This window comes from Neopsephotus bourkii, unplaced genomic scaffold (assembly GCF_033783945.1).
Source record: "Neopsephotus bourkii isolate Nb327-2 ecotype Australia unplaced genomic scaffold, CSIRO-AGI_Nbou_v1 NB_1574, whole genome shotgun sequence".
In the NCBI taxonomy this organism is placed as follows: domain Eukaryota; kingdom Metazoa; phylum Chordata; class Aves; order Psittaciformes; family Psittacidae; genus Neopsephotus; species Neopsephotus bourkii.
Genome location: NW_026902050.1, coordinates 7,604,358 through 7,628,856, shown reverse-complemented (window position 1 = coordinate 7,628,856; position 24,499 = coordinate 7,604,358). Strand labels below are relative to the sequence as shown.

The 24,499-nt window shown below is 38.4% G+C and overlaps 1 protein-coding gene across 3 annotated transcripts in view; it reads right to left on the bottom strand.

Moving 5' to 3' along the window:
• The window catches only part of LOC133222201 (multiple epidermal growth factor-like domains protein 6), a 204,661-nt gene that overhangs the window by 166,103 nt on the left and 14,059 nt on the right, over positions 1 to 24,499 (bottom strand). For all 3 annotated transcript variants that reach the window (XM_061371691.1, XM_061371692.1, XM_061371694.1), the window contains exons 2-4: positions 24,226 to 24,360; positions 23,491 to 23,600; positions 21,942 to 22,046 (exon numbers count right to left, since the gene is read on the bottom strand). In XM_061371691.1, coding sequence (XP_061227675.1) covers positions 21,942 to 22,046; positions 23,491 to 23,600; positions 24,226 to 24,360 — 350 coding nt within the window. The remainder of the gene's footprint in view (positions 1 to 21,941; positions 22,047 to 23,490; positions 23,601 to 24,225; positions 24,361 to 24,499) is intronic.

The following is a 24,499-nucleotide window of genomic DNA, read 5'->3' as shown; positions in this document are numbered from 1 at the left end:
GCTTAAGCATCTTGCTTAAAAACATTTCATATTTTAGCCTAAAATATCTTCTGCTGAAACTACTTTTTAAATGTCAAACTAGTAAAATAAAACACGAAATAAACCACTTTGTCTCAGAAGGAAATTGAGTATATGTATTTAGGCTAAAATTTCTGTCGGAAACATGAGCAGAATTCAATATATAATAAAGGCTATTGAGAACTTTCCAAGAAAAACAAGCTTATTCAGTTTTAGATCATTCGCTGAAATAAGCATCTTACAGAAAACACGAGTTGAAATCAAATTCTGACGAAACATGGAGGAGGCATATGCTAGTGCAGAGCATAGATGCTCAGCAGCTCATTCAGATGGCTGCTAGAGATCCCTGGTCTGCAATAACCCATAACAGCCCATCTGGAGGGGTTATGGACCTTGAAAGCATAGGATTTTCCTTCAGTCACAGAACTGAGACATTCTAGGGATAAATCCCCTGCATCTAGAAGCCATGCTGGCCAGGATCCCAAAACAGCCAAGCTGCAAGGCTTGTGCAGAGCCAGGGACATGTCATACTGTGCCACTGAACAGCTCTTCATTATATTAATGAGTATAATAGAAACTGCAAAGATTAATTCAGGTTCTTCAATACCTGCCCAAACTGTCTTGAAGTAACACATGTGCTCTACCAAAGCAGAATAATGAAGATCTTAAGGTCCAGAAACACTTGAATTGCGGTGCTCTGTTCTGAATTAGAACAAGATCAAAACAAAACAACTCTCTGGTCTTGAAAACAACCACAGAACAGAAATACTGTTGCCTAGCTAGCCTTACACTAACGCATATTTTCTCTCCTGCTATTTGCAAAGGCATCTCAGCCCTCACAATCTAATATTCAGTATTTTGTTCACTTCAAACTAAGTATGAGATGATGAAACTCATGAAACACAACGGTGCCAAAAGAAAGTCTGCATCACCATTAATTGCTATATGAGTACATCAGATCTGTCATGCACAGTGACATGCCAGGCATAACAAGCATCTCTGAAGTCAAACTCCCAGTTTCTTTCTGCCACAGAATAAAGGATGCTGATGACAGATGGGTAGAGTTAAGCAAGCCATGCGGCCAAAATCCTAGATAGATGACTATAGCTGCATTTCATTGCCAAGACCAGAACACTAGTTTGTATCAGAAACCACCAACTTTCTGGCTTCAACTGGGAAAGGAAGAAAAAACCTATAAAAAATTAATGTAACTAAAATGAAATAATCATCCACAATACTGGCTCCTATTTCTAGGTTTTCTCCTCTGGCTTCAGGACTATTCCCTCTGCCTACATAGTCCCAAATCAACATAATTGCAGAACTCGTTCCACACCACATAACACTGCCACCCACTTGAGTCAAAACGTCTTTTTTCCCGTCTATCTGACCTTTTTACCCTCTCCGCCTGAACTAGGGTGTACTTTCTTGCCATGCTGACTGGGCACCAGCTTAAAGTCACTGGACAGAAAGGTTCAATCGTATCTTCTGCCTATGAAGTCCAGCATAACCTCTGCTAGAAGGTGATCATTTCTCATTTACTCCAAGGTGACAGCACATCACTTGCAAAATAATTCTGAAGTTTCAAATCACGTTTAGGGTGCATGCAGTTAGCAAGAGCCCTGCTAGACAGATCCATCATATGTAACATGGTACTTCACCACTTGGCTCCTGCTCTCCCAGATTCTGCTGGGACAATTTGTTTCAGGTGCATTCATCTGAACCCAAAGATACATTGTTACTCACTAAGACTTCCCAGCAATTTCAATAGGAGCTGCAAGTGTCTAAGAATCAAAAAGTTCCTCTATTTTATTGAGGCTAACTGTGCATCAAGTCCTTTTTTGCCTCATACCCGTCCCTCAAAGCCAGCACGGCTGAAAAGAGTGTAAGTCAAGGTAATTTCAGTCAAAGTTTCTTCAATTATTTGCAACATTCATTTTTTTTCCTACCTAAGAAATGTAACAGGAAGTTACAGAGTACTGACATTTACATGAAGTTGCATTTTAAGCTTAAAACCTATTCTCAATAAAATGAAACAATTATTTACTTAAGTATGAGAACGAATGGTATCCTGACAAGTACACTACAGTCAAACAAAATGGCAAAGAAGTTTTCAAATATTTTCCAATATTGGCAAATTGTGCAGACTTACTTTGCTAGTCATTGCCATCTGGTCAAAATGAAAACAATCAATAATACATTTTTACTAAAAGAGAAATCTAACACAGCACAACACCATACTGTTGTATGTAATAAATCAATAGACCTCCTCAGTTTTAAAACACTTGTTGCAATACTTTAAAGAACATTTTGAAAGGAGTGGTTTTTAAACCGCAGAATCTTTCTTCACTGTGAACACAATAGGCTTTTCATGAGTGTTTCACCATACAGATAAAATTCTTCATAAGAATATCTAAGATTTGGAAAGGCTTTGCAATTATTAGGAAAAAACCCCAAACATTCATAACGTGTAGTTCATAAACGAGTAAAATGAGGCTGCTTGCTCCCAGACCTAACAGAGGCCATGATAAAAACTCAAAAGCTTTACAGCATCATTTCATCCCTTCTGTGCTCAGAAGTACAGTTTGGAGGATCAGCCGTCTTATTTTTCAGTGATATCTATTCCTACGTGTAAACCCAGATACAAGGAGATTTATGCTACATCTTCACAAAATCAGAGAATTATAGCATGGTTTGGGTTAGATCATCTAGTTTCATCCTCCTGCCATAGGCAGGGACACCTTCCACTAGACCAGGTTGCTCAAAGCCCCGTTCAACCTGGCCTTGAACACTGCCGGGATGGGGCAGCCACAGGTTCTCTGGGAAACCTGTGCCAGTGTCTGACCACCCTCATAATGAAGAATTTCTTCTTACTATCTAGTCTAAATCTACCAATTTTCAGTACAAAGCCATTACCCCTTGTCTCAATAATGTTGCAAAAGTCCTACAGAATGGCTAACACCACCTTCAACAGAGAGCCAAGGAGGACAACTGGGCTGAACAGGATGTGGAAAGGGATAGATAGGACAGTTGAGAGTCTCTGGCTGGAACAGCCATGACCCTCAGTTTTTTTGAAAGCTCAGCTGGAGTTTTCTACACAACTGTTCACTCTGTTCCTTTTCAGCCTCCAAGAAAAATTCTCTTACTCCATACTCGTAAAAGGAATCTAAATTCTACTTGCTGCTATTCCTAGCAGTGGCAAGAGGTAGGACAAGTTCCAAGCCACTCTGTAGTATCTGCTGGTCATCCCCAGGAGGTGGTCAGATGTACAAGTGTGTCATTTGAGAAAAGTAATATGAAAAAAATATGGCATGCTTTGCATAACAAAACTTTCATATTTATCCGAAACAAGATTAGACTGCTAAGCAGAAAAGATCAAAAGAAACTTTGAGGAAGACCAGTTTAATATTTTGACATTTAAAAGCAGTATTACAAGAAGTGGAGTAGATTAGTCTGATTCAGGATACTGAAGGGAGAGGGAGAAAAATATGCATGATTAGAACTAAAAAAATGGTTTCTTGTTCTCATCTAGGAACAAGAGACAGTAATGAAGCAAGAAAAGGAATAAATACCAATTTACCTTCTCCACATGTATGGGTTCAGAATGGTTTTGATTGATATTCAGAGGGTTTGTTGTGGGGGATGTTTGGTTTTCACCACTAGCTTTAAGTTTGCTTTTAAAAAACAAACAAAAAAAACCACCCCCCCCAAAAAAAAAACCCAAACAAATACAAAACCCACCCCAAAAGCACAACACAAGCACCACATACACACACATACAAAAAAACCACTCACATTGCAGTTAAGATTACTCCTAATGAAGGAATGGAAGCACCACATACTAGTCCCAGCCATTAAAAGCTTTAAATCAGAAACTGATCCAGGAAAAAAAACACAGTGAAAAGCCCTTAAACTTGCAGAAGTTTCTCAGACTCACCCCTATTAGCTATTCTAAGAGAGACTGTCTGTTACCAGTTCAAGTTACTTACAGACAACCATGAGCCTTTATATAACAATCTATGAGTGCAAAGGTGGGAAAAATGAGAGGAAGTAGTAGCTTTTCAGGAAAAGATCTTTCTGGTCTCTTAGGCACCACTGGCTCTGCATCTATCCAGACATACAAAGACACCTTTTTCCCTATAGACATTAACTTCCCATAAATTACTTGCAGGGTCTCTAGATAAATATCATTCACCCAAGTGTCTAATTTTCAGAGGGGCTAGAAGAATGGATCACGATACTGTTAAGATGATCCATCATCATCCTGTAGAAAACACAGGAGCTAAAACAAAAATACTCATCCTTTACCAGTAGATTCTCAGAATAACTTGTTCTGTCTCAGGAAAATGCTGTCAACTTACCCTTTCCACCCTGCATTCGGACAATACCTTCACTGCCTCCATTTGACATAGGCCTGATGTGCAACTGAGTCAGTCTTCCCTTCATGTCAGTATGTGCATATGGTACTTTTGAGCACTAAGACCTATTTTTCAATCTAAAATCTGGCTGCAGACTGCAACAATAAGAAAAACATACTGGGTTTGATCTAATTTTCTTACACATAATTTGTTGGAATGTCAAGTGCCTATATTCTTTAGAAAAAAAAAAAATAAACCAAATTTAGGAGTTTAAACATGGCTAAATACCTGCTACACAAAACCTTTAAACCGAGGGTATGAGCAAGCAAGTGCAATACAAATGGCTTCTGCTAGGCTCTGCAAAAGCAGAGGTGAGGCAAGGGCTCATCAAGAGGAAAAAAACAACAAACACTTCCACACTTCTCTTGGTGGGTACACTCAAAGCCACTGTTCCCTTAACATGGGCTGGCAATTCTTTAAGGTCTGGAGAACTACAGGAAGGCCTATATAGTTCTCAGCTGCTCTGAGGAAGCACTTATGTATTAATCCCAAAAAGCTGAGTGACAGGAATATAAGAACAATCTTTTATAGTGGAAAGAAAGACTTGGGGAAGAACAGGACAGAGGACATCATGCCATTAAGCATTTGCCTTTGCAAATTTGAGTTGCTAGTGCAGCAACACAATCTCCTTCCAAAGCCAGAAGGGACAAGTGCTTCATACATGCTCTTCAGAATTTCTGTACCAACTTTAATGATAGTCCAGTGCAATAAAATGCAATGCAGAACACATGTTCCACAGGAGATTGCAATATGCTCTGGCCCATGTCCTAGGACTATCAAATAAAGCCATTTACCCAGGAAAAGGAAAATGAATATAGCTTCATTGTATGAGAGCAGAGTGAACAGATATTGCTCCAGTGCTGTTGCACCTTAGTGAAAGTCATCAACTAATTTAGCCTATACACATTAGACTGCCATTAGGGAGAGACCAGCACATTTGTCAAATAGTATGTTATGGAGGCAAGGGTTCTTCACCATTATTAGTTGAAAAATCTAACCAGGTTTCCTCTTAGCAATGAACAAGTTTAATACTGACTGCAGAGATAACCTCTGAAATGGTGAAAATGGTGACAGAAATACGAGTATCCCAACAACAGAAAAAAGAAGGGGGGGTGGGAAATCTGTTTAAAACTACAGTCAGGAAATTTGATATTGGAAGGGAACAAGTACCTAAATCAGATGATAGTTACTGAGTACCTACATCAGGATAAAGGGGAAAAAAGGCCCAAGGCATTATCTCCCATGAACTGTACAGACAGACTGAACTGCACTGCAGGTCAGTCAGAAATGTTTGTGCAAGGTAACTGGCCTATAACCTCCACTACAAGGAACCATACTTCAAGCATATTCAACTTCCGAATTCCAGAGCACAATGTTGCCCTAATAATGTATTTTCATCCGGTCACAAATCTGAATGTGCTGTTCCTATACACGCTTTCCAGTAAAAGAAAAAGATACTGCCACTGAATCTGCATTTTTGAATGCTTATGTAAATGAGCATTCATAGAGAGGGCACAAGAGCAATACATCAATTAATAAGAAAAACTTGCAGTGACAGAGTAGCTCCATTTCAAGAACCTATGGTTAACAGAGGCCATGTCAGAGAATGTTTAACTTCACACAGTTCCTCTTCCACAAGTTTTCCCCCACTACAACTTGTGCATCTCTCCTTTTTAAATGTTCAGGTACGTTCACTAAGTACGGGGACTGCATATTCTGGGGTTGTTCAAGCTTTTTCCTTTAGACAGCCTTCGTTACGACTAAAGCATGCAGAATGAATCATTACTGGGATGCAGTAACAGGACTCTGCAAAGTGATAGAGCTCACTAACTACCCAGCTAGACTTCTACTAAAGCATGCATGTAGCATACTGCAAGTCAGACAATTCTTTTTTATTAGTTCTTTGTTTTATTTTAAATGAAGACAGCATACTGACATTACAAATGCTTATTTAAGAATACACAGGAATTCTGAGGAAATGAAAGAAGTCATCAGGTACTGAGCAAACCTCAGTTCGAACTGTTCTGGACAGATAAAATTCTCATCAGTTTTAGTGATTAGTACATTTTAAAATTACTGGTTAGTTTTCTCCTTCACCTCCACAAAGCTGTCCATGCTCTATGATAGGATTGATAACATTGCAGTTGTTGGTGAATTGTTTGATTTGCTGTCCCATTTTCTTACAGAATTAGATGAAACCAAAAGAAAATGTTTTCAATGAAACCAAATTAGCTGCTCAACACAAAAATTCTAAAGAATTTATTCACATATACAGTAGTTCATCAGCTCTAAAACTCTCAGCTTTATTATGTGCTTGTCAGAATAAATGATAATGCCAAGTGGCTGGCGGGATAATGAACAACTGCCATGATAAATGAATTGTCACATAAAGCTATCTGAAATTCAAAGATGACTACAAGAGCAACACTTAGAGCTACACCTACAGTTTCTTTTTCCATTTTTTCCCCCAATGTGTTGTGCAATTTTCTTCTGTCTCAAATTTGCTTGGCTGGAACAGAGGTGGAACATGAAACAAATTGTGGCTAAACTCTCTAGAGATGTGAAGTAAATTCCACTGCAATCAATGTATGATTGTACAGTCATGTCACAGATGTATTTGCCCTGGGAGCAAAATATTTAGCAAGCATTGTTAATATATTCACTTATTTCACAGTTATTCAATTTGCCCTCTGATGAACATGTATCTGTTATCTACTCTGTTAGCACATTCTCCTTTCTGTTGCTTCCCACACTATATAAAACTAAAAAGAAGATTACTATTACAAATTACAAATGGAGACTGTTGCTTTACTGTGCTAAGGTTAAAAAGAACTCCAAACTCAGTTCCAAAATACATTCCTACAGTACCACCTCCAAGTCAATGAAAACAGATTTTAACCACAAAGTAGAGAAATCAGGGAAAGAGAGGATTTAACTGAACTCTCAACCTCTTTGACTGTGCAAAGACCCAGAAGAAATACACTGCAGACCGCTGTTTGGAAAACATCACTTATATAAACTCTCTTTATAGCAGTACCACAATAAGCAGACAAAGCTATTGAATTAAGCAAGCATTACACACACTTTCAAGACTATGTTCCATAGGGTACAAAGATCCAAAATGAGAAAAATATTCAGAAGGTTTAACATCATACCGAATGTGGCTTTCACACACCCACCCCCACCCCCACCCCCATGTCCCAAATGACTTACATTTACAGTTTCTATGTTATTTACAGCCTAAATGCAGCACTGGGATGTAGAGATCATAGAAAGAGTTGCAGGGTGGGGTGGAGAAAAAAGAAAAAGTCACATTTGCACATGCAAGTGTACATTGGACATTTCAGGTTGAGGCAAAGGTGCAGGAAGAAGAGATGGATGGACAAGAACAGCCCTAAAAATCTCCACTGGAATGAGCTATTCCCCCCATCCCTGTTAGCTTTTTGTTATATATACTAACAGGATTTCTAGTATTCATATGTGAAGTAAAATACGAAAGACATCTACCCTCTAATGGATCAGTATTGCTTCCCCTAGCTCCCGTCAGCTTTCCTGAACTCCAAAACAGTACAAGCTTATGGAGAGAGAAAACAAATTCAGGTCAGCAGCCCTGATAACAAAAGCTGTACTTGCAGTGTAGGTAATTGTGCAAAAAGCAATTGCCCATGAATTCTCACTGAACCAAAAGCAATTAGATTTTACAAAAAAAGGAAACTGTTAGAAATAAGTTTTCTTTAGAAGGATATCAAAGACACTTCAGTACCATACAAGTGATGCACACTACCAGAATCTTCCAAGCGTCTTAAAAATAAGAGTAGCCACTTTTATTACAGACAGCCACAAAATGAATTTGGCCTTTTCAACTTCGGTTGTACTTAAAAAGAGGTTATTAGGAAGTACCTGAAGAAGCAGAAAACAGTTTTGAAATAACTGGATCTGAAGTTTAAGTCACAACTTCAGGCTTGGAAAGTAGCAAGGACAGGGAACAAAAAAAAAAAAAACAAAAACAAAAATATAATAAAAGAGAGGAAGAGAAGGAGGAATGATCAAGACATTCAATAGGAATGAAAAACTTTCAAAGAACCACACGGCTAGCACCTCCAGAGACCATGTCCTCTGTAGCTGCCTTGTCCTTCACAGGAGAGGTGACAAAGCAAAAGTGACAGATTTCTAGCAAGGCAGATATAAACTGTGATTTAAGCAGTGCAATTCAATGTTTCGTTATTACTGGGGGAAAAAAGGGTGGCACCTAAGAACTGGCCTCAGGAGTACCATGTGAGGCTGAGCTTTGAAACAGACAAGTCTGGAATTCGACAAATATTCATCCGTCTTCATGTTCTCAACAAAACATACCTTAACTGGGGCCTATTTTCAGAGAACAGCAAGTCTTCTAGCAAACAGAAAAGGATTTCAGATATTCCAAAGCATTCCTCACCTCAACATTTAAGAGAGCACAGAAAGTTATTTTAGAAAGCAACTGTGACCAATGGTGTTAGAAAATGACAGCAGAGAATGTCTGAACTGAGTAAGCTCAAAGCCTGCACCACAGTGCAAGCCTAACTGTTTGGGTTTGTACTGTACAGCTGCAACCATTTTAGAGATGCTAGAAAGCCTTTCTGAGCAGGACAAAATTAAGCAAGAGTAGTTAAACTTGTTTCACCTAATTAATGTGTACAGAAATCTAATTTGTGTAAACTCCTGACCATTTTTCTTCTAGAATTAACCTTTAAACTGATCATTGCCTACAAGCAATACTAACATTAAGCTCGTACCAGAACTTCAAGAGATTAATTAAAAACATTATGGGTTATATGCCCATATTACCATTGAAAAACTACCAAAATTGCTGGGAGTAAGATAGCAACTGACCAGTGATATAACAACATGAGAAACAAAATCTCAGACAACCCCTTGCTACGTGCAGGGACACCTTCCACTAGACCAGGTTGCTCAAAGCCGTGTCTAACCTGGCCTTGAACACTTGCAGGGATGGGACAGCCACAGCTCAGGGAAAAAGATGACACCACAGGGTCTGCAACATATACAAAATGCTGCAGATTTGCTTAATGTCTTCTCCTGAAAAGGCACTGGTGTGCATGTGTGCGAGAGACTGAACTGAAATCAGAATCCACTGTCCATTGTCTTAAAAGATTGGTATAAGAAGCTGAGATGGGACTCCACCATCCATTGTCCAAGAGATGGGTGGGATGAGCCAAGACTCCTCCATCCATTATCTCAAGGATTGGTGTGAGGAATTGCTGTCCATTATCTCAAGGACTGCTGACAGGCATATGCAGTTGAAGAGCTGGCTGCTAGACCAACAAAAATGGATGCACATGATCCACAAGGAATGTGCAGTACATGAAATTAAGGACAGAGGTATTCTCCACAGCACACAATAAAAGGGGAAAAAGGTAATCACCATGGTGAAAAACTTCCACCGCTGATGACTACAGATCCTGGGTGGCACCTTCCAAAGATGATGACTATAGACCCTTGGGACAACTATCTGTCTGCACTCTGAATGATTACTTAATTTCTATTTTTTTTTTTCTAATCTGTCCTATTTTTTTTACAATCTTATTTTTTATAATTGTCTTTTTATAATTAAATGAACTGACTGATTGCTGTACTTGACCTCATTTGTGTCTTAATTCCACCCTGGTATCACAAATGAAATATTTCCAACACGGGGTTGGTTTGGTTTTTTCCTTCCATTCAGACCCTGACAATGTGCCTAGTTACACAGAAGAGGCAATGTGTCTAGTTACACAGATAGCAGCCAACAGTTTTCTGGGGTAAATGGCATGTCGTACTAAATGGCACCAATATAGCAATATAGCTAAGCTTGAAACCAGGCATATAATCTGTATCAAACTTAGAATTTTCACACCATTTAGACCCAGCTCTTGTTCAAATCCTACTTGGAAAAATATCTGAACCTGTCTGTGGAGATTGTAGCTTCTAGTTTTCATTTTTTCAAGAATCAAGTTCCCTTTAAAATTTGAAAAATTCCATTTTATAAAAACTGGAAAACATCAACCAAAAAAAAACCCTGAAATTCAATTTCAATAGCTACATGTTTTTCTATAGTATGTCAATCACAGTAGTCTACTACCAATATATCATTGAATAGAGTAAAAATAAAGTCAAACTTTATAGTGCCTTTTGCACATGTTTAGCCTTCTCCCATCCCTCTCCCTCCTCATGTTTCAAGCAAGGATAATGCTTACTTCATAAGACTATGCCCTGGGTCATTTTTTTTTTCCCCCTCTTTCTTGGTAGCTGGTGCAGTGCTGTGTTTTGACTTTCGGGCTGGGAACAGAGCTGATAATAATGATGTTTTGGTTTGGCCAAGGACTTTGTGAGCCTCATGCTCTGCCAGGGAGGAGGGGAAGCCGCGAGGAAGCAGAGACAGGACACCTAACCCAAACTGACCAAAGAGTTATTCCATACCACAGCACATCATGCGCAGGAGATAACTGGGAGTTACCCGGAAGGACAGGGGGTCTGCTGGGTCAGACTCGTTGATCAGCAGGTAGTATTGTACTCTTTTCCCTTGTTATTATCTCTTATCATTGTTGTCGTTGGTGGTAGCGGTGGTGATTTGTGTTGTACATTGGTTGCTGGACTGTTCTTCTCTCAACCCATGGGAGTTGCGTTCTTTCGATTCTCCTCCCCATCCCTCCAGGAGCAGGGAAGGGGGGGAGCCCCCGGCAGGGGGACATGGGCCTCAACTGCTTCCAGCCCAGAACCACTCACTGGGAGCGAGTGCACAAGCTGTCTGTCCGGGGTTAAACCACGACAGACTACTACAGAAATACAACAAAATCTAATAAAAGTAGTATTTCCTTTCAAACTTGTTTAGCTACATGTTGATCACACAACTGATACTTAGCTTAGACTGCTCAGCATTAGAGAAGTCACTCATAATACAAAACACATGCACACTGCTATTCAGCAGGTTCAATACCTTAGAATATTAGGTATTCTAAGTACATACAAAGACATGCTGAGCAAGTTGGGGCTGTTCAGCCTGGAGAAGAGAAGGCTGCGTGGAGACCTCACAGTATCTGAAAGGAGACTACAAGGATTTTGGGGAGGGACTCTTCATTAAGGACTGTAGCGACAGAACAAGGGGTAATGGATTCAAACTAAAAGGGAAGCTCAGGTTAGATACAAGGAAGAAGCTCTTTACAATGAGGATGGTGAGGCACTGGAACAGGTTGCCCAAGGAAGTGGTAAATTCTCCATCCCTGGCAGCATTCAAGGCCAGGTTGTACAGAGCCTTGGGCAACATGGTCTAGTGTGAGACACCCCTACCAACGGCAGGCGGGTTGGAACTATATGATCTCAAGGTCCTTTCCAACCCTAACCATTCTATGATTCTGTTCTATGACATTTGTGATTAGTCTCATTTTTGGGTGGAAACACAGAATAAAATGCTGCATGCCTGGCATGTCTGAGCAAAGCCAGATAGACAAAAAATAGACCTCATACCACAAACACCCTGGGGAAATCTTTGTTCATTTCAATACTTGTTCAGTCAGCTGTCTCCATGAATGACAAGGTTTTATCTCTAATGTGAATGGCTTTGAAGGCTACTTGCATTATCCATTCTTCAGCAGCTGCTGCCAAAACCACAGGGTTGCAAACTTATAATTAAATCCAGCTGCCACTACTGTGAGTTCAGTTATATCAAAGTGAGCAGCAATGGCTTGTGGTTGCTGGCAAGATTGTGTCTCAATTTCTAGACAATGTAATCAACTCTTTTGCCCCTTTTCGATGAAATAAACATCAGCATTGAAGAACACTGTTAAATGACTGTAAAGTAGTAGTTATATTGAATCCTGTTGCAGTTATCACACCTGAGAAAACAAATTCCTAGGTGGATGATGGCTAAAAACAAATAGCTGTCTCCTTGAAAGCACTGAGAGGACACCCAAGGAGACATAAGGCACAGGGTGGAAGGAATTCTGTGTAGAAAGGAGGTATAACAAGATACACATTAACAGATCTATTCATCAACTTTAAAACACAAACTCTAAAACAAAGCAAACATCAATACCCAACTTGAGAGAATTGTAGGCAAGGGCTGGAAAGGAACCAGAAAAGGAACAACAGGCCTTCCTTTAACAGTAGATCATTTCTTGAAAGCCATTGTGTCTTAAATCAGATTTAGAGATACAGCCTGACTGGGTAGCTGATATGCACACTTCTCAAACTATAGCTTTTTCCTTCTATAGTCAAAAACTGGTCATATCCACATGTTAAAGTGTTTAGGCCAGCAAAAATAATTAGCAACCTAATCAGTCATAACCCCTGAAGTGCTGCTCAAGAAGGCTCTACTTCCTCACTTCTTTAAGAAACGTTGCAATGACAGGGAATAAAAGCAATCAGCAACAACGTGCTAGAGTAATGCTGCTGAAGTAGAAAGCGACAGTCAATTGAGCTTGCTTTGTGAAGAGTTCTCATTATTTGTACCTCTTTGGAAACACATGACAGTGCAATCACTTCCAAGGATGGGCAAGATAACACAACTGAAGACAGAAGCGCGTGACCTCTGACTCCAAGCACAAGAAGGTTAAAGAAAGGTGAGGTCCATCTGTTGAGATAAGAATGAGATGCATAGCAACAATCTCTGCTGGATATTCTGCCAAATCAGTCAAAACCCTAGATTACCTAGATAATTTCAGTATAGGGGTTACCTACAGATCTACATTAAAACTGTGTTAACTCAGTGCTGGGAAGTCTAGCCACAGTACCACAGGCTATTTACTCACCTGTATTACTTGACCTGATTGACTGTGATCTAGCTCAGATACCTCTGCACTGCATTGAAGCAGACAGGCTGAATACCCAAATAAATTCACTCATGGTTGCAGAGACCTGCAGGAGTCATGAAATAGAATCCAGATGTTTCTAGAGACTCAAGGTCTGCTCACCTCCCTTTTGATAGGAAGGGAGGAAAATAAAATTTCCCTGCAAGCATCTCTGGGCTATGTTCATCTTTTCTCTGGTTTACTATCACATTTCCTGAACCAACATCAAATAAATGCTAGTAGCTAGAAAGCAAGTCTTCTTCCATTACTTTTTCTAGCAAGGAAAAAGATTGTTTTGTACCAAACGCAGCAAGAATTAATATGCTCTCAAGTGGTTATTCTTAGGTTATTTACTTTTGACATATTTGTTTGCTGTTTCACTCCTGTCATTTGTCTACCTGTCGCTTTGTACTAATGGCTGTGAAGCCCAGGCACTCAAAAGCATTTCAGCAAGATGGGCTCATTATTATACCCTGTCATATCAAGGCGAGAGCCAGGTTTGATTTTTAAATCAGTGTTTTACCATTCCCATATTAAAGTGAAAAAGCTTTTATTCCTCCCAGCCTTTCAGTGGCTACTTAAAAGAGCTTTTTGATCTGTAGAGGTTCATATCTCACCAATGCTGAAAGGTGTTACTATAGACGATGCTGGCAAAAACTGTGTGTCAAGAGGAAATTGAACACAGGGGAATGGCCAAAGAAGAAAGAATGGAAAGGCTGAAGGAAGCTATGATTTGGGTTTGGTTTTTTTTTTAATCCTTCATAGGATTTTGCTTGCTGAAATAAAAACTGGAAATAATCTCTGAATCAACTGTTATCGATCATTAGAACAGATAATGCCATTAATCTTAACTTTTTTCTTGAGATTTTACATAGCTTGGACCTTTTGCAGTGTTTTGCGCACTATGTTTGGCTTTTGCAAGTCTCTGCATAGAAGAACTCATAGAAGAACATTCAACTCATCTTTCCCAGGAGTTTCTAATCAGCTCCAGCTCTGTGACATTTTATATTTAGGTCCAACATTTGATTTGTATTAATTTGTGACTATATATGTCTGTAATTTATTATTCAAATCACAATCTCTTTTAAGTGTCAGGATACCTATCAGTTGCCATCAAAGTGCAGAATACAGGAGACAGATTAGAGAAAGGTGTATTACCATGAGACCAAACCCAGAAGGCATTATTCAATGACAGCAGACGACTGTTTTGATAGACCTACATGTAGAGGTTGGCATTTTCATAGAAATGGATTTGCGTTTTGCCTTTTTTTTTTTATTTATTTATTTGGCTGGTTTGTTGGGGTTTTTTGTTTGCTTCTTTTAATACTTACAATACTTTGTTGGGTTCGGGTTTTCTGTTTGCTTGCTTGCTTTTTCTTTTAAAATGTTTAAGAATCTAATGTGAAATTTATACTCTACAATAAGGCTTGGAAGATGCATGGGGGAAGAAGAATTAACCACTGTATATTTGTTTCTTAGGTTTTCAAGGCAATCAGATCACTGAAGTGCTGAAGGTCTCCAACTACCCAGTGAGATCAGAACCTGCTAAAAGGTTACATCAGAAGACTTTAACATGGCTAAGATTTCATTAAAGTTGATAAACCAATTACGGACTGAATGAACAAGACACCAGCATTTGCCTCTACCCTCTTGCTTCTGCAAGGGCCAAAACCAGATTTGTAGATTTTGTGAGGATTTGCAGCCCCAATCTGAGGCAGAAACAGGCAGTGCTGACAGCAGCTTCCAAGGTCACCAAGAAGCAGATCACACAAGCAGCATAGGAATGAATGCAGCAGTGACAGCATAACGCCAAATTAAACCTGACAACTCTAAGCTGACAGAGGCTGATGATATACAGGATTACACTAAGAAATACAAAGGCTGAATTTGGTACAAACTCACCTGATGCCAGTATGCTAAAGACAATATCAAGCAAGGTGAAAAGATGTATACTAAGAGGACTAACACCCTAGTAACAGAGGTATCTTCATATGAAATAAGACACTGATTTTTAGTTAATGAGGGGAAATTTGAAAATGTTATCCTGATTTTAGACTGAGATTTCTATATTTTCTTTTGGGTTAGCTTTCTTGTCTACAGGACCATTCTACATGAATTAAAAATACAGCTTGCCATGCCATACAAATATGCATCTAGCAGTTTTAGCAACGGCAGAGCTGGCTAGACAACTGAAGTAGGATTTTAAATCAAAATACAAGTTAAACAACGGGGATTTTTCAAATGCATCTTAAGTAGTACAGCACACCACTAAATATAAATCACCTGAAACAGGCTTTGAAACAGTTTTAAAGGAACTGTAAAACCTTCCGTGTTGGAATGACATACAGAAAAGACAAATACTGGATTCTCAGGTCACTTCATCTAAATCAAGGTTTTATGCATTTGTAATATGCCCTATTTATATTAAGGTTGTTTGAAGTCTAGACTGCCTGCTATTTCATTGAACTAAAGCAATTTGCTTTATAACTGGCTGAGATGTCTGCACTGTCTACTTCTTTAACAACATCAAGCATTAGTTGCTGGCTACAACCAGCCTGCCACATAAGAAGACAGTAAAGCACCATCACATGGAACTGCCTCATGCTGCTCATCTCTCCTGTGCGGTTCACACATGACAAACAGAAAGGAAGCGTCATGGTCTACTCTACACTTCTGATAAGATGAAACATGTCAACACACCTTGTTAGCTGTGCTTGTTGTTTAAAACATTCACATTTTCAAATTTCACTGCTTGGAAGGGTTTTGGATACTCTAGTACAACAACACTTATTACTTTGACAAGTGCTGAAAAAGACACTGATTACCACAGCCCCTAATGCAGGCACAAGCAGTTGTACAACTTTCAAAAGCACACACCAAACCAACAGGATGCTCTCAAGCTGTCAGAACCTCACATGACACTAGTGCTTCTTTCCTGCAATACAAAGGACCAAAAACATCTACACCTTCATATTTTCTTTCAGCCAGTGCTTCTTAATCACAGAAACAGAAAAGTATGGTAGGCAAAGAAAAAGTTACAGGGCTGACGGGTCATTTTTCCAGGAAGCTGAAAAGGAGCAGAGAGAGAAAATCAGGGCCCACTAGGAGTAGAGGATAATCACAAGATTTCTTTCTGCCAGAGAACAGGTACCTGCCTATCCTGAGCAGTCGTCTCTGCTTTCCTTGCAATGACAGGCTTGCTAGCTCTTCACTGGTGAGACTAAGGTATTTAGAGCTGAATGACTGTACTAAAACAGAAAAAATTGCTGATGATCTTAAAGAGATTACATGCACTACTCTAGAGTAATCTGAATAAATTATCTTTGTGTGATCTTCTTCCACCCTCCTATGGATTAATGATAATGTTCATGTTAAAAATTTTGTCTTTGATAAAACCACACGGCCAAAATATGAATACAAAATTTCATAGCCAAAATATGAAAATGACAGAACCACTGGCAATAGTGAAAGCCTTTCTATCAGCAACACTGCTTAAGTACTTTAACAACTAACCTACCCTCACAAATACTCAAACATTAGGTAGTTCCACTGGGAAACTAAGATCCATGAAAACTAAAGACATCTCTATGGGTAACAGACCTGTGGGAGTTCTAAGCTTGACATTTTAAGGAACCTACAAATAATGAAAACTTGTAGTACTGTTTCATGGATATATACTGCCCTGTAAGGCTTACCTAGGTCTCCATCTCAAAGAAGAAAATATGCATCTCCAGATGAGATCAAAATGGCAGTCAGAACAATAATCAGAAGTTCTACCAAATGACTTTGCAGGAAAAATATTTCCTAGAGGAAAACTGAAAAAACTTTTTCACAGTGAATGAGTATTTTGAGTTGCAAGAAGATCCATCTGAATGCCTGCCATTTGACTCAATGGTTAAAAAAAATTAATAAAAAAAAACCAAAAAACCCACAAACAAAACCACACAAACAAGAAAAACAAAATACAACCAAACCTTTAGGTAGTTCTGTAATTTAAACTCTGATCTACTTGGATTAGGAGGTGCTGACATTTTCGTTTATATAGTTCAACATCTTAATAGCATGTGACCAAAGGTAAGGAAGAGATTGACAGCTAGTCAATGAACTGATTAATATCTCGTAAGCGTTTCATTTTAGCTACCCATTCACTGTGCATTTTGCCTCTATATACACATTCTAATGCTATTACCTTATTCTTAATTACTTAGGTCTCAAAGCACTTTACAAAGGAATGAGCTATCATTATCAACATTCCATATACTAAGAAATTGAGGCATAGCAGTATAACTTGCTAAAAGTTACTGAACTAACATCCAAGGTCAGTGGCAAGCAAAAAGCAAAGCCCTTATCTCAAATATCAGGCAAGCACTATATTCAGCAAACTACACTGCCTCTCAAGATGTAGAGCTTCCCAAGCACGCAATCTTTAGTCATCTACATCAGGCACTGTAAGATAATTAATTTAAAATTCCACCTGCATTACAGCCAACACGACATTGCAAAACTGAAATACATTGACAATAACCTGTTAAACACTGGAATACTGCGTTCAGCTATCTTCAAATGATTAAGCTCAGATGACAAGCATCCTGTCATTGTAAGATAACTTCCCTGACAAGTCTGCCTTGGTCATTCCTTACCTACTTTTATCTGTCTTCTGATAACACTCATCTCAGAGACATTCAGTTGCAGTTACTCTTTCTTAATTACGGTAGCCTCTTACAAAACTTTTGTAACACTGGTATTTTGTTTCAGTCATGAAATTCTAAAGCCTATTCAGTTCTCATTCTTGGTTTTACTTGAGCTATTAAAAGCAGCAGGAGGCACTTGGTAAAGCCTGTAATAACTTGAGGTTTGATTTTAAGAATCAAAACTAGCCCTTCATTTTAAATTGAACAACTTTATGTATACAAGGAATAAATAAAGCTACTCTTGTTTGTAGAACGTGGCATACTTTCACTAGCTGCATATCCAAGTACAAGTCTCAGGGCCAAATTAAACAAGCTCAATGAAGTTAATTTACTTTGATGTCCAGCTCAGCTGGCTAGCAGGCCTTGAATAAGATTACCAGCACAACTAACGAATAACAATGAAACCAGCACTGCAGCAGATTTGATTCTTGGCAGTGGGTTTTACCATTTCTCTTCTCTGTTACATGTATTTCCTCCCCTTCACTGGGCTCAAGAGAAATGGGAATCTCAATTCTCAAGCAAGTAAAGAAATACAGAAAGAAATACAACTTTCAAGTTTACATTGTAATTGATATAAATCTATTATCAGAAGACAAATGGCAGCAGGCAATGCAAGAGACAGCTCAATCTGTTACTGAACCCTTGTAATGGCTATATGAAGAGCTCGACCATTTCACCCATAAATCTTTCTTCTAACTTTTTTTGCTACTTGTGAGGGTAAAATAATAAAACTATGCAGTACAGCGTGGAAGCAATGCAACAATATGTTTCTAGTCACAATTACCTAAAGTTCATAACAGGACTCATAACATTGTGCTGCAGGCTACTAAAGCATGACATGATAAAGTCATTAGATGCAATCATGCCAATTGTGAATAATTACCTCAGCTGCAGATTGCTATGATGCACTGGGCTCTTATAAGTCATGCTCAATGATCCATATCAAGCTTTCCACAGGACACACCAGGACAAAGCATGTAGCAACTTGATTTGCAGGAGGCTGGCCTACCTACTAACTTTATGGCAAATATAAAGGTGACAAACAGAAAAAAAAATTGGATTCGGAATGTATGCTCCCATTTACCTTTTAGAGTAACTGACTTTAATAATATTTTTATAATAGTTTCTTATCTATTGCCTGTGGATCGTAGTGCCCAGCAGGGAGATAATGAGAGCCACTTCACAAGTGAAACTTCAGAATTAGCTGTCACTACTGAATGACACAAACATAATAAAGATAAGCAAAGAATTTCAAGAGGGGAGCTATAAAATGTAATACAAAGAACAATTTTGCTCAAATGAATGTATGTACAGTTAGGAAATGCTTATGGTTCCTCCTCTGCCAAGAGACTAACAGGAGGCCACAACACCAAGAGCGATGGAAACCAAGATTACAACCAAGGAATGCCTGATGAGCAGCTTTTGGCTAGAAGTCTGTGATCTCATATCCAGTTAGAGCCTCCCTTTCCCTGTAAAGCCCCCAAAAGGACTACCTGAACATTCCTACCAAAGACTCAATTGAGGAACGCAGTTGAGAGGGAGAAGTCTGCCTCTGTAGCACAGTGCCCTCTGACAGCTTCATACATTATAGTATAATCTTTTCTATTAATATTTTATAGCACATGTTCCAAGATTATAAACCATGGTTTTCCTGGCACCCACCTGTTCCTCAAAGCAAAAGACACTGGTAGGAGAGATTCCTTTTCCTTTGGGTTAAATATTAGAAGGAAAACAGTTTATTTACAGTCAGGCTGAACAGACAAGTGGGGAGGAGGGGACAGACTGTACTTAACTGTCTATAAGCTCAAGATATTACTGCTAAGTAATGCAGTCACATTAAATTCAAGCCAATTTACAAGAGCTATATTCCAACATCAGACAGAAAAAGAGTCTATAGCTTCTGATTCCTCAGTACATTTTCTTTAGTTCTGCTTAGAACAGATACAATACAAACCTCACCAACATCTAACTGGAGATGCCTGCAACAGTTAAAGAGGCCTTACACTCTAAAGTTACCTTGTTTTTTTTAAGCAAGTGAATTGTCCATGAAAGTAGGTTTTTCCCTTCAGAACTTAATCAACTCATCCCTGACAGACTGCAATAGAAGCAACTGTATAAACCTGAAAATTATGACTACTGAAATTCCATTCAAACCTCAGGAATCAATAGAAAGGAGACAAACCACAAAAATAAAAATCCACCCAACTGCAAAAAGCGAGAATTTCAAGGATACCTCACACTGGTTTTAGTATCTGCAGTCACCAATCTGTGACGTAGAGGCCACACAATCTCATTTCAGTTTGAAAATCTGACCTGTGTTATCCACATCACACCCACATAAGCTGCCTCTTAGAAATGCCTTAGTGCTGTAGGTATTAGCAAGAAACAGGAGACTCAAACTAGCAAAGACTCTTTAGAATTTGTTGAGACTTACATTGTATTTGGCAGAAGCTTATTATATGGGCTCCTTAGAGATCCTGATCCTACTTACCTTGAACCAGCAGCTTTACTGTAAATCAATAACAAAGTAACCTGCATTGGTGTCACTCTGGTTCATATCAAGTGACATACATAAGCTTGTTTCTATGGGCAGTAAAGAAAAGCACAATTACACCATCTCCCTTAGAATGTGCTCAACTGAACTCATGTCTGAAGGTAGATATTGGCACACAGTGGTCTGATGTGAGTATAAGTTTGCTTGTAAAGAGCTCTGCATTTTATTTAAATGCTTCCTTACAGTGAAAGATGTCATCTATGATCAGGCATGAATAAATAAGATAAATAAATAAACCACGAAACCTTTGCAACATTTGTTGACTTTTTACATTTCCCACTTCCATGCCTGCTGCAACTCCAGCTGTTTTATACCTTTACTGAGGGAGGCTGCTACCCATACAGATGCAGCTGCTTTGGTGCAGTGAGCACACACTATCACATAAGACTTGGTGGAGGCCAGAGATCAGAATATGACAAAGGTTATGAAACAAGCATGACAGAAGCCACATATCAAGTACAGAGCTTAGCTTTTCAGCTCTTAAAGGGATTGTTGTAAACAGTTACATTCCTCCTAACTTATACTCCATGACAGATGAGGCAGGTAAGGATGTGAACATATGGGAATTTAAAAGTGAAAGACTTAAATATTCAAAAATCCACCTTTCTTTGAAAGAAACACAATGTGCTTCAGTTGAAAAGGAAATTATCATTTGCCTAATACAAAAGAAGTCCTTTGTCCCAGTCACAGCCTACTCTGAAGGAATGACTTTTTCCTCCTCCCATAAGAAGCCAAATGGATGCAGTTCTGTAATTTTAAAGAGCTTTACACAATGTGTGATCATCTTATTCCACGTAAATTACAAGACAACCCATTGTGGGCTTATTAGATTATGAACCAGCTATGAGAGAACGATTCCCACCACGAGTGGGTGATAGTATAAGTTCATAGAATTTAGTATAATAAGCTAGCACACAGTTACTGAAATGAAAGATTGGTGCATGAGTTATTTCAAGAATACTAGGAAATATATGCTACTGATCTGCAAAATCAGCCTTCTTACTTACAGATGCACCAAAAAAAAAAAAATGAAAAAATACATTCAGCTCATTTGCTGCATTTTTTACCTGCTGTCCAAGCTGTTTTGTCTCAGAATTTACTCTCACAAAGGTAAAAAGCAATGCAGAGAAACTTAACAAGAACATCCAAGTTCAGAAGCAATAGAAAGATATTCCACTGGATACCACTGCTGATATTCAATGGTATTATCCACTACAGAAACTCATCTGATATCAACCAAGTTAAATTTTCTTCTTGCTTTGTTAAAATTCAATACCAAACAAGGCAAATTCTGGAAAATAAGAGAATGACGAAATAACAAGTTAGAGTGCAAAGACAACTTTAAGTCCACATTAATAAAATGTTCATGCTGTAACAAATATTGTTAAGCATGCTTTTTACCCAAGCACCAGATGCATTTGAGACATTTAGTCTGACTCACCATACTGGCAGCGAGGACCCTGAAATCCTGCAGGACACTGGCAAACCTGGGATCCTGCTTCCGAACACTTCCCTCCATTGAAACAAGTGCCAACAGTGCACAGCACTAGGATACACAAATAGAATGAAATGAGGGTGGGTGTGTTACTGGTTTTTGTGCTAAGGGTCTTCCAGAATTGCCTCTTCCTGTCATAGTCCTCCTGTAACAGGACCTTCCAAATAAGAAGAAACCCAGCTTTTTATTTAAGTGGAGAGGTTAGACTGCAGTAGAAATTATCATCATGGTTGGAGCTACCACGTTGATATGAAGAAATTTAACTTTAAGTGAGCAATAAGACTAAGATAATGCACTTTAACCTGAGTATGCTTCAGAGGCCAAAGACAGTTTCTTAGGACTCAAAGCAATGCCTGAATCCAGTATTAAACAAGACATGAACTGCCAGAGAATAATGCAGCAATGGTTAAGAAACACTGGTGTACTAAAAGATGTTATATATATCCAAGGGGATTAAAATATTTCCTTTCCTCCAACACTGAACATTATTTATTTACCATAAATTAAATTCAACATAGTTGACCAAACTTGCAAAGAGTATCAAATATAAAAGACTAATTCAACCTCTTTTGTGCCTTTAAAGAATTCAAAGCAAGCCTGCACTGCTGTTTCAGGAGAAAAATGATTTTATATTGCTATTGGTGTTCAAATACTTAAAACTCCTTTACACCAGAGATTAAAATAGAGATTGTAAACATCTCTTACAGACTTCTTACAACTAAACAGGTGCACACTAAATATGTAGATTCAGTCTGAAACTAACAGGAATACCTCTTAGACTTTTTTCTTAAAACAAAGAGACAAACATAAAAGCAAGCTTTCCGAGTGTATCCCTTGAGTTAGTATGAAGATTAAAAGATACAGAGGAACAGATGCTAACTTTCAAACAGAAAATACAATTACTGACAAAACAGAAACAAACTAAACAGCAAGTAGATTGCTATCTTCCACTCATTGTTAACAGTGGCTAAACTGCATCCTTATCATTTAAATTAAATTCCATCTTTCAGAAAAACATCCAGTCATGATTAAAAATTACTGATAGAAACAGGTTCTCAGATGGAGGACCCTAGTGTAGAAACACAATTGCTTCAATGGCAACAGCAGCAGTGAAAAAGCCAAAACCAGTTAGACTCTGCAGTGAGTGCTACATCCAAGAAACAAATGGCTTATAGCAGATTTCTTTGCATAATTTGGGTAATAGCAATAAATTTGGTTGGCCTGTCAAAGTCAGGCTGGCACAAAAATGCTGCAACAAATGTAATAAAAAATGCAGTTTCCACTGTTTAGAGGTACTTGGTACTTCTGCCTACGACAGCTTTTGTATTTTAAAATGAAGTTTTCTTACCCATCAATAGAGCGCCTCCTTTTAACTGGAAATCCCAGTTATAAATAGCAAGAAATAAACCCCATCTTTCTAGAATTAAGCATAGGAAAAAGTAAGACCTAAGCATGCCATCTCTCTTGATTTGTCAGGGTTTTGCCATCAACTTACAGTGCAAACAGCCAGGTTCATTGTCATGTTGGACCCATCCAGGGCAGCACTTATAGACAGTCTGACGCTCCAGTCTGTACACCTGCTTGTAAATTGTGTAGTACCCAGACCTTTAAAGAGAGTAAATTTAAGAGAACTCAACTTCTATTCCAGCTATTTACATCTCATCAGGAATAAAATGTACTAATGTAATATTTACTATACCTTTTTTCAGCCCCTGAATTGTTAAAAATGGAACAAAGAGAAAAAGGCATCCTAATAACATCAAATGCTCTATTATGTCATGTGCACATATTTTCTGATTAATTTGTATTCAGGCTAGTCAAAGGTGAGTAATTTTGTTTTCTAATCAGTTTGGGGTTTAGTCATTGGGGGAGTCAGATCTAACATCAGTTCTAAGCATAACAGAATAGAAAGAAGTTCATTTTTTCAAAGTAGATAACTTCACAGCTAGACTTGACCTGAAAAAGACAGGAACATTTTCCAGTGATATATAATTGTGATCTAAAGCTAGCCAAGAAGTTCATGACACACCCAAAACAAAACAAAAAAGCTGCATTTTCTACTCAGTAATAACAGATAAAGTAAAACCTCAGCAGGACACCAACTATATTCATAACTACATCACATCTCTGATGACGTATTTTGCAACTTCCCTCACAAAAAAAAAAAAAAAAAAGAATTTGCATTAAGCTCAGTAACAGAATCAATTTATAATTATAGATAATGGACTACCTTCTCTCATAGCCAGTACACCACTTCCTCCTTGCGCAACCTTGTTTCCACATCTTCACCATTCGACTAAAGGCTTGGACACATGGCTGTGGGTGTCCTACTAACGCCAACTCAAACACTGGACAGACATTTGGCCTTGAGGGAAAGAAAGATATACTCTATTATTTCTAGCACAAAACTTAGAATTCTAGAGAAATACATAAAATCATGTCATGTCTTACATTTAATAAAATTTGAAACAGGTTTTTAAATTGCTATTTAAAAAAAAATAGTT